Here is an 18,051-nt window from a genome sequence, read left to right as displayed (position 1 = left end):
TGGATGCTGTGAGAGGATATTCAGGTAAATGTTGTGGTAACAGTATAGAAGGCTGCTGAGAGGTCCAGGAGGTTTAGGAGGCTGGCCTGACCATCGAGAGGTTGCGTAAGTCATCAGTGATGTCCAGGATTGCAGTCTCCGTACTGCACCCTTTCCTGAACCCAAATTGGAAGGTGTTGTGTAGGTCGAATTTTTCAATGTGGCTAGAGTTGTGAGAGCACACATTTCTCAATTGTTTTGGCAAGGAGAGGGAGGCTGATATGTAATTGTTGAGGTCATTCTAGTTGGCATCTGGCTTTTTGTTAAGGGGGTGACTTGGCTGAGCTTAAGTTAGGCTGCCACAGAGCTGTTGGATAGAGAAGATATTTAAGTCCATGTTGGGGAGTTGACATGTCTGAGGTTTTTGGCAGGAGATGAGGGAAGGAGGTCAGATATGTGTCATGTCGGCTTCATGGATTCAAGAATTATATTGACGACTTCTTCAGAGATATTTTCGAACTTGGTCCAGGTTGCATTGTTTTTCATTTGTATTGGATTGTGGTTGGTGTTCTGACTCAATGAGGGGGTGGGTTTGGGGAGTGGTCATTGGCTGGAGGTGTGGTAGTCGTGGGACTGTCTTTGGTAGAGGGGGCATCATTGGTCAGGGATGAGGAAGTGGGTGGTATTTTTTCAGAGGAGAATCTGGTGAATTCTTCAAGAGCTCAACAGAGTCATCAGATGAGTGCAGTTGGAAGGAGAAGGTTTGCTGTTTGATGATGTTGAAAAGGTCTATAGCTCAGTTTTCTGGAGTGGTCAAGATGGGCTCGGATGAAAGAGGATTTCTCTCTGTAGATATGCATTTTGCATTTAAGGGGTTTCGCTCGGCAGAGAGAGAGATGAGTCAATGAGGGTTGTAGTCTCCAGTTCTTTCAGTTAGCCTAAGTTGACATCTTTATTTATTCAGGTCTATATTGAACCAGGATCTGGAAAGGAAAGTTCTTGATTTCTTGAGTTTTAGAGTGTCAAGAGTTCTGTAATTTTAGTTTTATAGTGTGAGTTGTGTTTATCGGTGGAAGTGAGGTTAGTGGAGGAAGAATTTGGGAACTGATTAGGGATTCTACCTCAGATTGGGGATTTTGTGCTTATTTCTCATAAAGTGTTTCGTTTAATTTATTTGGGTGTGGTGCTTGTGTTGGTTAACGTTGAGATCGGATAGAAATAAGTGGAGGTCAGTCCAGTCTGTGGGTAAGATCGAATGGAGCGATATGATATTATGTTTGGAGCCGATTGTGTTGAGGGTAGAGCCCTTGTTGAGCAGTAGCTTTTTGCAGTTTTGAGTGAGATCTTTTGATTCAATGAGGGTGAATAAGCTTGTACTGATGTATCTTCAACATTGTTCAGGTGCAGGTTAAGGTCTCCTAATATAATGTCTGTGGAGTCCTTCAGGGACTTTTAGGTTATTAGGTTTGTTAGATCCTAACAGAATTGTGGTTTTTCACCTGATGGGTGATGTTGATTTCTATAGTGCACTAATCACTCAAGATGGTATCCAGGTGCTTGGGCAGGTGTGTAGCTTTGTAGTCCCCAATGTGCCTATATGAAGAGCAAAGTCGTCAGCTTCAGTTTTATATAGCACAAACTAGACCCGAAGATATCGGGTATCAGAGCACTTTATATAGCACCAGTTTCATTACATGAGGACACATTCATTTTTGTTAGTCATGGGGAGATTATGTGGGAACCTTCTTCCAATGTACATGCACCAAGATTAGTTAAGAACTTTCATAGAGCACACCCAATAAAAACCCAAATTGGGGGAACCTTTCTTGGAGGGAGGTACTGTCAAGATCTCTACCGTCACCACTAGTACAGTAAGATCGGGGAAAAGTTAGCTACGAAAGCTACATCTAAAAATCCGCATTGGAAAAGGCATCACCGAGTGACAACCTTGTTTTTAAAACAATGTTTAACCACTCTGGGAGTCCGTGCAGTGACAAATGGTGTTAAGAGGAAGACGCGATCAGAATTAAGTTGCTGGTCTAGTCTTTCAGGGCACGAGGACAGTAGCGGTAATGAAGCGCACGTTCGACTGAAAAACTGCGCACTTCAACTGTGAGAGCTGATTTCTTCATTGGTAATCCCGTCAGCGAAACTTCGGTGAGGCAGATATAAACGCATGCGCAACGAGGGATTCTTGTCAAGCAACTATAAACTGTTTTGTGACTTTACAATTCGAAATTGTAAATTTGAGTTAATTCATAGCCATTCTCGAAATGTTTTGGAGCTTCAGAATTTAGAACTGCTACAATGTTTTCCTACAGATAGTGAAGTAACTATCTAGTTATTCTCAATTTAGTTTACTAATAGTTAGGGTGAATTCATATTATCAGGAGCGCTATCCATGTTTCATTTCCTTGAGTTAAACTGGAGTGAGTTACTATCCGACTTTTCATGACACCAGGTAATAGAGATAATACGTATAAGGATAAGAGAAGTCCTAGTCACAGTAGAAAAGTATTCTAATTGTGTTGTCTGTGCAGGAGCTGTTAAAGAATGAACATACCAATCACCAGGGAGAGAGGCAAAAGCCCAGGTTCACAGGGTAAGAGATTTCCACAGTGTATGCATATTAAACTTACAGCATAGTGATATTGTGAATATATGAAATGCTCTTTTGCAGGTGTTGTCATTAAGAACGCCAGTGAAGGAGTCTATTGAGAAGACCAAGTCTACCAACCTAAGGCTGTCTCTCTTTTTTCTTCCACTTCCCGATTTCCCCCCTGCTTTAAGGGCTACCAATAGTCTTCTACTAGTGGCGGTTGAGGCGGAGGGGCGTTGGGACCATCGTCGGCTCCTGTGGATGTCTCAGGCCTTCTTGACAGATTGAAGTGCCACGTAATCCACCTGAGTCGACATGGCAGAGGGTTTAGATTTAAAATCTTTGGCCGGTATCTTAGAAGGGTTACAGAACCAACCCTCACGAACGGCTGAGGAAAATGGAGTCCTTAGAGAAGAGGGAAAAAGGTCCCAACAGGAAACTTGTCAAATCCGACAAAAGATGGAAGTGCTCCTGGCGGGAACTACTCCCTTACCGGGGCTTAATCCTCCCCAGAGTTCGGCCACAGAAGTTGCTACCCAAGGGATACATTCAGTGGCCCCAATAGTTCCTTTAGCCAACCCGGAGCGATTTAGTGGGGATCCTCATAAGGCCCAGATATTTCTCACTCAATTCTCTCTACATTTCCTATGCAGGTCAATGGTATTCAAGGAAGATCAAGCCAAGGTCGCATTCATGTTGTCCTACTTGAGCGGCGATGCCGCTGCCTGGTCCATGCCTTTGGTCTCTCGTAATGATGCAGCCTTATACACAATTTTGACCTCTTCAAAAAATAATTTTTAAGAATGTTTGACAGGAGATCCGCTAATCAAGCAATTGACAACGAGTTACTTGATCTTAAACAAGGCAATCGAGAACTTGTCGCCTACATTGCACAATTCAACAAACTAATTGTAGAAACCGACTGGCCCGAAGGTAAACGTTCAGCAATATTTTATCGGGGCCTTAAAGATGAACTAAAAGATGCACTAGCTCAAATTCCCAAGCGTCCTCAAGACATTTCAGAATTGATTGACTTAGTTCTTCAGATTGAACATTGTCTCTTTGAAAGAAGATCAGAAAAAAGGAAGGAATTTAGACCATTCATACCTCGCCTTGATCACTTCAAATCGGAGAACAACAAGCCTGACGCTAATGCGGGAGAGGAACCTATGCAAATTGGTTCCATCAGAGGCCCACTTTCTGAAGAAGAGAAAGAGAAGCAGAGATCAAATGATCTATGTCTATATTGTGGAGCGTCGGGACACATCGTTAAATAATGTCCCAAGAAACCCAAAGACAACCAGGGGTTAAAAGACAAATCCCATCAGTAAATGGAGTTGCCCTGGTGGGATGTTCTGAAGAGTCAACTCAGGAGCATCAACAACTGATCAATACCTTGCAGTCAGCGGCCCCTCATCCTATAGTTTCATTCTCTGTGAAATTCGGACTACAAGAAATAAAAGAAGTCTCAGTTATGATCGATTCTGGAGCTACCGGCAATTTTTGTGATCAGAAGTATGCTCAAGAAATAGGAATCAAGGATGTAAAAAAGAAACATCTTGAAGTAGTTTAGGCGATTGATGGCACCAACTTAACTTCAGGTCCAATAATTGAAGAAACTGAAACACTGGAAGTAGAAGGTCTGCAGGGTCATCGGGAGTTTATTCGATTTAACCTCATTGACGCCCCCCAGTTCCAATTGATACTGGGATTGCCATGGTTAACAGCACATAATCCTACCATTGATTGGGAGTGAAGAACTGTTGAAATGAATTCAGAACATTGTTAGAGAAATTGCTTCTCCAAAACTAAAACTAAGTGTGAAGGATCACCAGCTACTGAATTAGCTCAACTTGTGGCTCGCATTTGTGTTGTCCACACGCAGGAAATACCAAGAGAATATCAGAATTTAGTTAGCGTGTTCGACAAAAAGAATGCAGAAAGGCTTCCACCACACAGGGATTACGACTGTAAAATTGAGCTCGAAGCTGGCGCCATTTTACCTTGCAGCTGTATCTATGCACTAACTGAAGCTGAGAACCTTTATCTCAAAGAATATTTGGAGGAATATTCAAAATTGGGGTTTATACGACCGTCACATTCGCCAGTTTCCTCGCCTCTATTTTTTCGACCGAAGAAGGATGGTACCCTTCGCCTGTGTATAGATTATAGAGCCCTGAACCAAGTCACTTTCAAAAACAGATACCCTTTGCCCCTCATAACCCAACTTTTGGATCAAGTCAAAGGAGCTAAAATCTATACTAAGCTTGATTTACGAGGGGCCTATCATTTGGTAAGGGTTACGGAAGGGGGCGAATGGAAAACGGCATTCCGAACTAATTATGGATTATTTGAATACCAAGTAATGCCATATGGTCTGAGCAACGCCCCAGCGGCCTTTCAGAATTTGGTTAATGATGTCCTGCGAGAGTTTTGGGATCGTGTGGCTGTGGTGTATATTAACGACATATTGATTTTTTCCAACAGCATTGAGGATCATATTAAACATGTGAGGGCCATCCTGCAGAAGCTGCTTGAAAATCATTTGTATGTGAAATTGGAAAAAATTTTGTTTCATGCGGAGAAGGTGGAGTTTCTTGATTTTGTACTGTCTGCAGAAGGAGTGGCGATGGATGACTTAAAAGTTCGAGCAATACAAGACTGGTCATCGCCAAAGAGTGTGAAGGAAATACAGAGCTTCATTGGCTTCGCCAATTTCTATCGGAGATTCATTCCTAATTTCTCAACAAAAGTCACGCCAATCACTCATCTGTTGAAGAAATGGAAGAAATTTGATTGGTCTACTGAGGCTGAACAGGCTTTCCAAGATCTAAAGAAGGCCTTCATCAGTGCTCCTATCCTAAAGCACCTTACCCTTGGCACACAGTGTCCCTAGATTTAATTGTTGATCTTCCATCCAGTCAGGGCAATACTGTAATATTGGAGTTGGTGGACTCATTTTCAAAAATGGGTCATTTCAACCCTTTTAAATCAGTACCTACAGCATCCCACTTAGTGCAAACATTTAATCAGCATGTAATTCGCGCTCATGGGGTTCCTCAAGTAATAATATCTGACAGAGGCACCTAATTCATGTCCAAATGTTTGAAAACTTTCATGCGCAACGTGGCCATTGACTCCCGATATTCTACATGCTATCATCCAGATTCCGATGGTCAAACTGAGAGGTTAAACCAGGAATTGGAGCAGTATTTGCGACTCTATTTGTTGGAACAGGATGGTGACTGGTCAGAATTATTGTGGACGGCAGAGTTCGCCTATAATAAATCGGTACATGATTCCACGGGGTATACCCCCTTCTATTTGAATACAGGCAGACACCCTAAAATCATAATGGGCAGTCAGGATAAGGATGCACCAACCATTACCAGTGTGATGAGGAATTTGAAAAAATCCTATGGGAAGGCTTTACAGAATCAAAGTAAGGCAAAAGAATCTTATAAGAATCAGGCAGACAAAAAGAGGAGAGTTGGGTCCAGGTTTGTAGTGGGTGAACAGGTGTGGTTGTCCACAAAACATTTAAGGTTAAAAGGAACCAGAAGATTTCAACCCAGATTCATTGGCCCATTTAAAATCTTAAAGGTTATAAATCCTGTAGTGGTCAAGATACAACTGCCAAAGGCTTTGAAAATCCATCCCGCCTTTCATGTTTCACTCCTTAAAAAGAACCCATAGAATGTTAAGCTTAAAAATACTTCGCAAGTTCCGCAACCCATCAACATTGAGTCATGTGAAGAATTTGAAGTTAGCAGAATCTTAGATTCAAGAATCACTAGAAACAAATTATTCTACTTGGTCGCATGGAAGGGGTTCGGTCCTGAGGAACGGTCATGGGAACCTTCTTCCAATGTACATGCACCAAGATTAGTTAAGAACTTTCATAGAGCACACCCAATGAAACCCAAATTGGGGAAACCTTCCTTGGAGGGAGGTACTGTCAAGATCTCTACCGTCACCACTAGTACAGTAAGATCTGGGAAAAGTAAAAGGCAGCAGACGAAAGCTACATCTAAATATTCGCATTGGAAAAGGCATCACAGAGTGACAACTTTGGTTTTAAAACAATGTTTAACCACTCTTGGAGTCCGTGCAGTGACAAATGGCGTTAAGAGGAAGACACGATCAGAATCGAGTTGCTGGTCTAGTCTTTCAGGGCACGAGGACAGTAGTGGTAATGAAGCGCACGTTCGAATGAAGAACTGCGCACTTCAAATGAAAACCCCCATGAGTAACAGCGCGTCTACTGTGAGAGCTGATTTCTTCATTGGTAATCCCGTCAGCGAAACTTCGGTGAGGCAGATATAAACGCATGCGCAACGCGGGATTCTTGTCAAGCAACTATAAACTGTTTTGTGACTTTACAATTCGAAATTGTAAATTTGAGTTAATTCATAGCCATTCTCGAAACGTCTTGGAGCTTCAGAATTTAGAACTGCTACAATGTTTTCCTACAGATAGTGAAGTAACTATCTAGTTATTTTCAATTTAGTTTACTAATAGTTAGGGTGAATTCATATTATCAGGAGCGCTATCCATGTTTCATTTCCTTGAGTTAAACTGGAATGAGTTACTATCGGACTTTTTATGACACCAGGTAATAGAGATAATATGTATAAGGATAAGAGAAGTCCTAGTCACAGTAGAAAAGTATTCTAATTGTGTTGTCTGTGCAGGAGCTGTTAAAGAATAAACATACCAATCACCAGGGAGAGAGGCAAAAGCCCAGGTTCACAGGGTAAGAGATTTCCACAGTGTATGCATATTAAACTTACAGCATAGTGATATTGTGAATATATGAAATGCTCTTTTGCAGGTGTTGTCATTAAGAACGCCAGTGAAGGAGTCTATTGAGAAGACCAAGTTTACCAACCTGAGGCTGTCTCTCTTTTTTTTCTTCCACTTCCCCTTCCCCCCTGCTTTAAGGGCTACCAATAGTCTTCTACTGGTGGCGGTTGAGGCGGAGGGGTGTTGGGACCATCGTCGGCTCCTGTGGATGTCTCAGGCCTTCTTGACAGAAGTCGACCGCTCTAGCCATAAGGCTATATCCTCTCCCCATGCGGAACTCAAGAAGTGAGGAGGAGGTTCTGATCTGCTGAGGCTTGGGTGCAATGTCGGAGAATGAGCGACCTCCAGTTTTGTTTTTCTGAATGTAGGGCATATGTGTGAATGAGAGTGAGGCAGAGCACAGGCGTGAAACTCAGAAAAAGGAAAAAGTAGGAACTCATTATGCTGCATCATTACCCTCATCAAGCATGCATAAAACAAATCACTACGAACAAGAAAAAACTGAAAACTGTGAAATAATAGGTGGCAACCTCCTGGCTAATTTGAATGAAAAATGTGAGATTGTTATCAAAAATTAATTAAGAGCATTAGCTGTGGGAGTAGATCCTAACTCAGCAGATCGCTAAGAAAGTGACTCTGGACATAGATTCCTGAAAGTTCTCTTGGATGCATAAGGATTCTTCTGAAATTAAGATAATGATTTGAGTACATCTACATATGACGTAAGATCAAACCCAGAGGATAGAAACATAGCAGCAAAAGCAGGGTAGAGGGATGAGCAATGATGGATTCTACAGGAAACAACCTTTACAACGCAACTTTTACAGTGCACTACCATTACAACGAAACTTTTACAATGCAACATCCATTACAACGCATGCATTTACAACGCAACCATTACAACGCATGACACTACAATGCACACCACTACAACGCATGCCATACAACGCAGTCATTACAACGCATACCATTACAACGCATAGTACCCTTACACTATCCAACACTTACCCTACTGTTGCACCCCCTGGAGTTAGAATAGTAATTTTTACCCCTACACTATCCAACACTTACCCTACTGTTGCACCCCCTGGAGTTAAAATAGTAATTTTTACCCCTACACTATCCAACACTTACCCTACTGTTGCACCCCCTGGAGTTAGAATAGTAAGTTTAACTCCTACACTATCCAACACTTACCTTACATGCAATGTAATGTTATGCGTTGTAATGGTATGCGTTGTAAAGGTAGTATGCGTTGTAGTGGAATGCGTTGTAAAGGTAGTTTCAAAGAATTCGTTGTAATGGCATGCGTTGTAATGGTATGTGTTGTAATGGATGTTGCGGTGTAAGAATTGTGTTGTAAAGGTAGGCGTTGTAAATGTATGCGTTGTAACGTCATACACCCTGATACTACATGAAGTAGGCACAGATGTAGATAAAGTCGAAGCGGGATCAAAAAAGATCTGTCTGCATGAAAGGAGTATATCTACCTCAGAGTAGATTCAAATACCAGCTCCCTCTAAAGGTTAAAAATAAAAACAGCATGGTATACTGAGTCGAACGTTGCAGAAAAATTTAGACTATAAGGGATGCAGCCCCAACCTGGTCTAGGATAAGCCTGAAATCACCTGACACTGATAGTAAAGCAGATTCATTGGTCTGGCGATGGCGGAATCCTGATTGCAATGGATCCAGTAAAGAGTTATTCTCAAAGTATTGAGATACTTCAAGGTTGGATGCCTTTTTTAGGATTTTAGATGGAAAAGGTAGAAGAAAGATAGAATGATTGCTTGTAAGTTCAGTAGATTTAGTGAATGTTATTTACAAGATGTGAAACAGTGTCATGTTTCCAGAGATTGGGCACAGTTTCTGGGGTCAGGAAAAGGTTGCAAAGATCTTTTATCACAGGATAAATGATCTCAGGTAGTAAAAATAGAAGAGAGGTCGGGCATGGGTCCAGAGGAAAATCTGATGTAAAGGGAATACTGAAGTAGTGAATATCATTAGTTAAGAATGTCCCACAAAGTGTACAACAGGCCTCATTAGGAGCTTTAAAGGGGAGGTCAAAAAAGAGTAATGACTCCAGAGAAAGTTGTAGGGATAATTCTGATTGAAGTTTGCTAGTTGTTTCTTGAAATAAATGATATGAAACTGAGCAGGGTTAATGAACTGGAAAGTTTCGATGTTGCAGGCATCATGATTAGGAAAAAACTAGAAAATGGAGGATGATGTAGTCTAACAGCTAGAGCGGTCGACCTCAAAGCTGGGGAACTGGGTTCGGATCTCAGCAGGGACGCTCAACGTCCTGTGATTCTGGGCAAATCACTTATCTACCCATACCTACCAAAAGTCAAAGATTCACAGGGTTGTAAACACACAACTCCATTATACAGGCACAAAGCTACACTTGTCAGAGAACACATAAATTGATAAGTGTACATAGCATATTACATGCCAACACATGACTGTGGCAAAATGGTGATATTTTGATTGACAGTGAAACCCTGGTATAGGAAGTATAAACGCGTAGTGATAAGCACACATTAACTGAGTTGATAGAAGAGAGTAGCTGTAAGACATTTCCAGAACTACACAACAAATTAACATATTGCAAACCAAATGTTGGAAATACAGACAACTGTCCATTGTCTGACAGACCCCCTTGGCTCTATCCCTATAGAACTACCTCCACTAATAATAAAAAACACACAAACATAGGCTCCTTCTAAGGGAATATTATCATGCATGTAAGGGATTCTTATCAACCAAACATTATCGATCAAAACATTAAGATACCTTAAATCATGGTGTGAGCTGAAGCTAGCTGTTGTATATACCGAGGAAGCTTGGGATGAGTTGCTTCATGACTATGATATTGGACTTAGGGAGGCATGATTACAGTAAAGGTACTGTAAGCTTCCTTTCTGAAATTACAAGTGGTAAAACTAACTTACTCATTAAATTGCTGGAGATATGGGAATCCCAACTGCGACATTTTACTTATGCTGTGGGATTGTGAGTAGCTAACACAATACATGAAAAAGAAATGGGGTACATGAAAAAGAAAAGGGGGGACAACAGAACTTTTAACAGCCTACATAGCAATGCTACATGATATTACGACTCTTCATAATATAAAGCATAGCTAAATAAGATGGTTTGCAAAGTGTGAATCTTGTTGATCTGCTATATTGTGGAGAGCAAAGAACCAGATTAGTACACTTTCACCTTCTCATCTAGTTTAATTCTACTTCCTGAAATGGAGTCACTTGAACTCAAAGCACAACTACTTGGGATAAAAATTAATATCTTCAGGCTATGGGCATTGCTTTTAACATGGTCAATTGAAATTTGAACTTAAGCCAATCCCGTAGATAAAACACTCAACAGGCACTGAAGTATAATCAAGAAGGGAAAGGAAGAGACCTCCAGGAATGCACCCTTATTCAGGGCCATTAGAGCGAATTAAGTTTATGTAAGAGATGAGGCATCAGTTAGACTTGCGAATTAACTTCATGCACTAGTAAAGACTCATGGGACTACCCCAGGCATCGTTATGTTACCAATGTTACCATATCAATATTAACTCATCAAAAAATGAGGAACACATAGTTATAAAATGTTTATAACTATGAAAGATGACTGGGCTAATTATCGGCCTATATCCTTGCTGCCAACAGTCAGTAAGCTTGCCGAAAAGTATGTAAATGCCCAGCTTTCTGCATTTCTGGAGGAAAGGAATGTACTGCACCCTACGCAAACTGGCTTTCGGAGCCTTCAGGGAACAGAGACCGCCCTTATTACGGTGGTAGAGGTGACTAGGAAGATCCTTGACACCGGCTGCAATGCCGCCATACTTCTCTTAGACCTCAGTGCGGCATTCGATACCGTGAATTATAAAATCTTGCTGCAGAGGCTGAGAGAAGTAGGGGTTGGGGGGCAAGCGCTCAATTGGCTGCGTTCCTTTCTAACGGAAAGGACCTTCACGGTCTTTGAGGACAACGCTTCTTCACCCCAAATGCGTCTACAGTGTGGTGTTCCCCAGGGCTCTTCCCTCAGCCCTACACTATTTAATATCTATATGAGGCCTTTGGCTGAGGTGATTCTGCCCTGGGGAGTACAGCTGGTGACGTATGCAGATGATACGCAATTGATCATCTCACTAGCATCTCAGAATGCCCCCTATAAAAATCTCTCCTCTTGTCTAACGGATATCCACGCATGGATGGATACATCCTTTCTTAAATTGAACGGTGCGAAAACAGAGGTAATGTTACTGGGACAGAAGCCTCCGTCCACCATTGACAACTGGTGGCCACTTTGCCTTGGACAGCCCCCCCCACCAAAAAGCCAAATTAAGAGCCTGGCTCGACCCTGCCCTTAATCTTGGAGTACAGGTGCGCAAGGTAGCAGCGATCTGTTATGCCTTACTGAGACAACTGAGGAAAACCATTAAACTCCTACCGTTCAGTTCCAGGAGAATACTGGTACAATCCCTGATATTATCGCGCCTTGACTACTCCAATGCACTCTATCTGGGAGCTCCACAAGCTGCTATTAAAATCCTCCAGACAGTCCAAAACTGTGCCGCACGTCTGTTATTGGACATCCCACGACGGACCTCTGCCAGATCTGGTTTGCGCCAATGACACTGGCTCCCAGTGCAAAGGAGAGTGGAGTTTAAGTCCTTGACCACGGTGCATAAAGCCTTCTATAAGACTGGCCCGTACTAATTCAAGCCATGTTCTCCCCCTATTGCCCTCAACGGACCCTCAGATCTAATAATAAGAATCTGTTAGTGGTCCCTAAAACAAAAAGAACACGGACAGGCGGGAGACGCATTTCGCTACAGGCAACCAAACTATGGAATAGTCTTCCTGACTCCATTAGATTGGAACCCAATCATCAAAAATTCAGGAGGCTAGTTAAAACTCACCTGTTTGCCTAACTCTGTGAATGAATGAGCAAAGGGCGCCGGGATGCCTACGGGTAGCTGTGCGCGTAACAAATGTGTAATTCATTCATTCATTCAGATACTAGAACAATATTGGAAGGGTACTTCAGTACAATAGAAATTGAATTATTTAAAAGAACGGAACAAGATGCAGTGTGAGATTAAGACACCCAAGTAGCAGAAATATTTTATACAATAATTTCAAGTTTACATTTAACAGCAATCACAAATCATCCCACGGAAATTTCATCCGGTGCTCATTTTCTTTGCGTATAGGTATTTGAGCTTTTGCTTTCTCCATACCGAATCAGTAATTCCTATTCATTCCTATGGGCTTGGAGGCCCATAGGAATGCATGGGAATTGCCGAATCGGTAAATATTGATTCGGTAATGGGAGAACACATTCAAGGGTGGCAGGGTGTCCCATTGACACCCTGTTGCACCCCTGAATAGTGCATGGGTGCACATGTGGCACACATACATGACCTAAGGGCATGTATGTCTGCCACATGGCACTTTTGAAAAAGCACAAAATAGCTTTTTCAAAGGTTTTCGATATTTCCCACCAACTTTTATTTGGTGGTAAATACCGAATCCTTAACCATGCAATGCACTCATTTGAGTGCTCCCTACATTTCAGATTCAGTAATTTACCGATTTGGAATTTGAAGGAATCGGTAATTTACTGATTCCTTAAATTACTGATTCTGTAAATTACCGAATCTGAAATGTAGCCACCTACATCTCAATAGCCTAATACCGGTCGATAACGGACGAAATTCGGTAATTTCGACCGTTACCGACTGGTATTGGGCTACCTACATCTGGCCCTAGATGTTTTATCAACCCTAATCTACGAATTACTGTACATTTACCTATTGATTTTCTCTACCTTGTCCTTAGTACTGTCCTGAATCCCTACTGCATAGCAGTCAGATGTGTTATAAGGTGTAGTGTGGGGTATAAACAAGAACTGGCAAAGTCACTAGGCCTCGCATATGAGAGCCATTGGCTTTGTCAATGTTTTGTAGCCATGGTGTACAGAAGGATGGATGCTTTGCGGTGTGGCTAAAACACATTTTTAAAAACAGCTATGATGCAACCAGAGCTAATGTGCTTTTTTAATAATTATTTTTATTTACACTCAGCCATAATGCTATACAGCATGTCTACAAAACTTTGTCAAAGTCAGCAATGCCCATGCTGTTCATCATGAAGAAAAGGCAAAGACATAACCAATAGGCTCAAAGGTGAGACCTTTTGGATTCGCCAATGCTTGCTATGTCTCAGCACAACATGTCCTTATGTGCAGGGAAAAAAACAATATGACATTTGGCAAAATATACTATCACCTAAGGACAGCAATTGTATCCATGTACATGTTTTAGTGAAAATACATTTCGAAGCAGATAACATCTGGTGTCACAATAAAAACAGATAAAGTCTGTTGTTACAATAAACTTCTGTTCCAAGGGATATACAGGCTTCTTTAAAGAGTATGTGGCATACTTTGCTACAAATGACAAGAGGTTGCTCAAGGACCACAGGGAAGAAGAAAATATAAAAGAAGTACCTCAATCACAGCGTGATTAGTGGAAGGAGAAGAATAAAGCTGAAGAAATCAATACTTGGTTCATGCTCCAGCTGAGAGAAGAGGAAGTGAAGCAAGCATGCACCGAGCACTTAGAAGGCTGAAATAAGACTGTCAATGAAGCCAATGAGTGATATGTAGTGGTTGGGCTTCACGCCCCTTGTTGTAGACAACATCTCACGCAGGCAAGAGTGCATGCAGTGCATGTGCTGAATGACAGGCAATGGCACTATCACAGGCAACACCCAAAAACTGTCAAATCAAATTATGTTCACACTCTGTACCTCAGTTCATAAATTGACTGCCTGCCATATTATAGATGTTGAAATGAAATAGCTTGTACTTACTATTTGAGAATGTGGCTTGAAAACCAGACCCACTAATCGATCCATCAGAAACAAATTTTATCCACAGGTAGTGTCCAATAATCGATGTAATATTGTCAGGCAGTGCATTACCACAGAATCGCCCCACCAGGACACCAGTGTTGTTCCCTTCACGGACTTCCAAATAATCACGAGCACAGTTTTCATCCTCTTGTAGATCAAAATTTCTGTTGCAAGAAAAGTGGAAAATAATGGTTTGAACCTCTTTTCAGCTCATAACTGTCTTTCAAATAATGTCTTTATGTATTGATGAATCTACAAGCACAACCCACAGGAAATAGTGCAACAGTCTAGCCGTCAGAAAACCCAATTCATTCAATCAAGCAGGGTCCGCCCTCAGACAGCGAAACTGTCCTTCAATGTACAAAGGTTCTATGGGCATGTCTTTATATAGTGTCAGTCGTCAGGAATCTATGGGCTCAGAATCCACACAGGTGAGCTATTCTTAAAGTTAAATAGATATTATAGACTAAACAATCTTACAGGACATCAACCACACAGGCCACACAGATAGTATATGCTATGGATTCAGTAGAGCGACGCGTAAGGTTACATGGAGGTTTCAGGCTGAGACCAAAAAACCATGCCTAAGATATATAGATCTTACACTCTTGGGCAGAGCGCTGGCAATTGAGCTAATCCTAAATTTGCACTGTTCCAATACCTTCAGCTCTCAAATTGGAGAATTATCCACAGGTTCACAAATACTGGTAGGACTAGTACTTCTATAGGATGATTCAAGGGAGCATGTTAGGGTGTCCTCTAATGATAGTGTCAAATTACTACAAAAAGCCTGAAAATGTTCTTTTCATAGAAGAACAAATAAACTTTTGCCTAGAGCACTGAAAGTCCTTTGACTGCTCCTGCTCACAGGACAGGTTTTAGCTGGGATTTCACTCATGTTGCACAAATATTCTAGGTCTCCTGAGATTATTTTTTTAATCAGAAGAGATTGGAGCCTCAACTCCAAAAATCAATGCATAAATACGGTGATGTATAAACGAAAGCCAGCATCTTGGCTACAGCGCAAGGTGGTTATATAATCGAGACTTCAGTCGCAGAGCTGAAAGAGGGACTGTTTTATTGGGTAGGATTGAATGTTCAAAGTTCTGCAATAACTGTCACTTCACAAGTACATTGACAACTGAGGCTTGATTACATCCAAGTAATGCTGCCGAAGTGGAGTAATGCTGTGGAACAGCCCGATTTAGAGCTTGGTGGAGAGGGTACACCAAACTGTCGATCTGCCCGACCGATTGTGTGTCTGGTGGACTGCCAGGTTAACGCCGATGGAGTCAAATGTACTCTGTTGGATAAACCTTCCTCAGAAGGAGGAAGCACATAACACCGTCCTCCATATTTGGGTTGTTTTTTCCATTCTGCCACGGAAAAATCTGGCTGAGACACCCATGAAAAAAATGTAACGACTCCCACACCGAGAAAGAAAGCTACCATGGTGTGGGCACTATTACTTTTTTATTTTTCCAAAACAAACTCTCACTTTGGGATTTTTTTATTTGAAAAATAAAAAACTTTGGAAAAGTTTGCCGGCTTGTATGTTTAATGGTACGGTCCGTCTAACTATTCCAGCATTGGCAGGAACCACCGTCACCTCCTCTCCTTGTCAATGTATAGCGATGTATAGAGATGTCCGAGGGAGCTTGAGGTCATCTCTCAATTTGGCGGGCAGAGTAAAGGCAGGGTAACGCACGTAAAGTTCTCTGCCACCCTCTCTGCCTTTACGCCATACACCAAACCATAAATGACTCCCAAAGTCTTTTTTCCCAGAATACCACTGAATGAAAAACGAGTGTAAAATCAGGAGAACCAAGCCAAAAGTTAGAATAGGCACTTTGTGGACCCCACAGTGAAAAGAATGCCATCAAAATGTTTGCCTTTATAGGGTGGCTCCTCTGATGCAACTCCCACCAATGATCCATCTGAGATTGGTTACATTCAAGTCAGAGAGTTTGGAAGCTTCACTATTAAGAAAATGAAGGGAGATATCAAGAACCATAAAAGGCTCGTGCAAACAGCTTGAGCAGCTCATCAATACTGGCAGAGCTGGAAGAGGTTTGAGCTGCTGAAACTGAATACAGGAGCCGTAACGTGCTCTAATTCGCCCATCTGTCCAAACAACATCAGCAGTACAGATGAAGGAGGTTAAAGAGACTGATCACTTTTCCAAAGATGAGAGAAACATGTGGGCAGAGTCTCCAAATACTGTCTGTCAGAGTGGATCATGCAGTAGATTGCACGCAGAGGACCCTGATCCTAAATACGCAGCAGAAACTATTCACAATTCTGTTTTATCACAGACTAAAGATCACCGTGATAGAGTGGGTTTTCCTTCACCTATATGCCTGCAGAGATAGGTGACCACAAATAATATTCTAGCTTAAAATATACAAATATCACACAACCAAGAGTCATGGTGATGAAAAAATACCCTGCACATAAAATGGATTGGCTTGCAGTTACAGAAATAACCACACAAGTGTGTATTACGTTGTGGAGTCCAGCTGTGTTTAGTGTCCCCTCACAGCATGTTGTATTTCATTGTAGAAGAAATGGCAAGGGTGCATGGTCTGCCATAGAAACAAAAGTACTGAAAAATTACCAAAATCTATTATCATAACGTCCTATAAAATACACCTCGATTTAAAAGGGTTTGTAAACTAATCAGGTGCATGTGGAAAAAAAGCATCTTTATTCTATTGATATTGATTTCTATTTCTTTTGTAACATGGTTGTTGAAATTCTCGAAACTTTCTCAAATATATAGTGCTCTGACCCATTATGCAGGACACTAATTTGTATTTTTCTAAACATTCAAGTGAAATTGAAACAGTTCAGATGGGAAAATGCACCAAGCACAGTATACCGTGTTCCGTCGTTGTAGGGTGTAATGACATATTACTGAAAGGGGATGGACAAAGAAACATTTTTACGGATTTTCACTGATTAAGGGCTGACAAGGTTGAGAGCTCACTGCTGACATCTATGGGTTCTTGTGGGAGTAAATTCAATTGGTGGCAGGAGCAGCTCACCCTTGCATCCCGTGGACTTTGATAGATGATTTAACATTACAATACATAGCAGTATACCTGTTAGTTACAGCACTTTGAAATGCCAAATCTGTACTCCTGAGCCCTATATAGATACTCATGTTATTATTCTTTTTATTTTTAATAGCACTGGTAGTAGTAGTAGTAGTAGTAGCAGAAGCAGTAGTAAAAAAGTATGAGTATTTCTGCAGGCATTGCTGGGCCTGTGAGTGCAACATGCATTGTATTTCTCAAACACTTTAGGTATTCCTCAAGCAGCTCTGACCCTCTGTTTTAATAATTAAACTCACTAATTAACAAGGTGATTCTCAGCTGAATAATCTTTCTGCACCAGTTTGTGTAGGTGTCCAATCACAAGAAGTGCAGAGCTTACCAGATGTGGTCAAATAATGTTCACCCTGGAGTTCGCCCCTTTTATTTATCAGAATGCCAAACCTTCCAATGTTTAATGGAGGAAAAGGGCAGGTAAATAATGGTACACGAGCACCACCCCAAAACCAGTCCCAGGATCCTTGTTTTGGGTTGAGGGAAGACCTGGCTTGGTGGTTCAGACTGGACTGTTCCCATAAGGGACAGGGACAAGACTGATTTGTGTTTGGCTGGGTCTGAACTGGGGTGGCAAAGTGAGCTAAAGAACGATGATAGATTCAACACAGGTCTGTGACTG

General features: G+C 41.6%; 1 protein-coding gene across 1 annotated transcript in view; it reads right to left on the bottom strand.

Moving 5' to 3' along the window:
* The window catches only part of CUBN (cubilin), a 1,372,460-nt gene that overhangs the window by 614,250 nt on the left and 740,159 nt on the right, over positions 1-18,051 (bottom strand). Inside the window, exon 37 of the mRNA XM_086941783.1 lies at positions 14,278-14,483. Within this exon, the coding sequence (XP_086797909.1) occupies positions 14,278-14,483 (206 nt within the window). The remainder of the gene's footprint in view (positions 1-14,277; positions 14,484-18,051) is intronic.

This window comes from Lissotriton vulgaris, chromosome 10 (assembly GCF_964263255.1).
Source record: "Lissotriton vulgaris chromosome 10, aLisVul1.2, whole genome shotgun sequence".
Taxonomy (NCBI): domain Eukaryota; kingdom Metazoa; phylum Chordata; class Amphibia; order Caudata; family Salamandridae; genus Lissotriton; species Lissotriton vulgaris.
The sequence above is the reverse complement of the archived record's forward strand: the minus strand, read 5'-3'. Positions and strand labels throughout refer to the sequence as shown.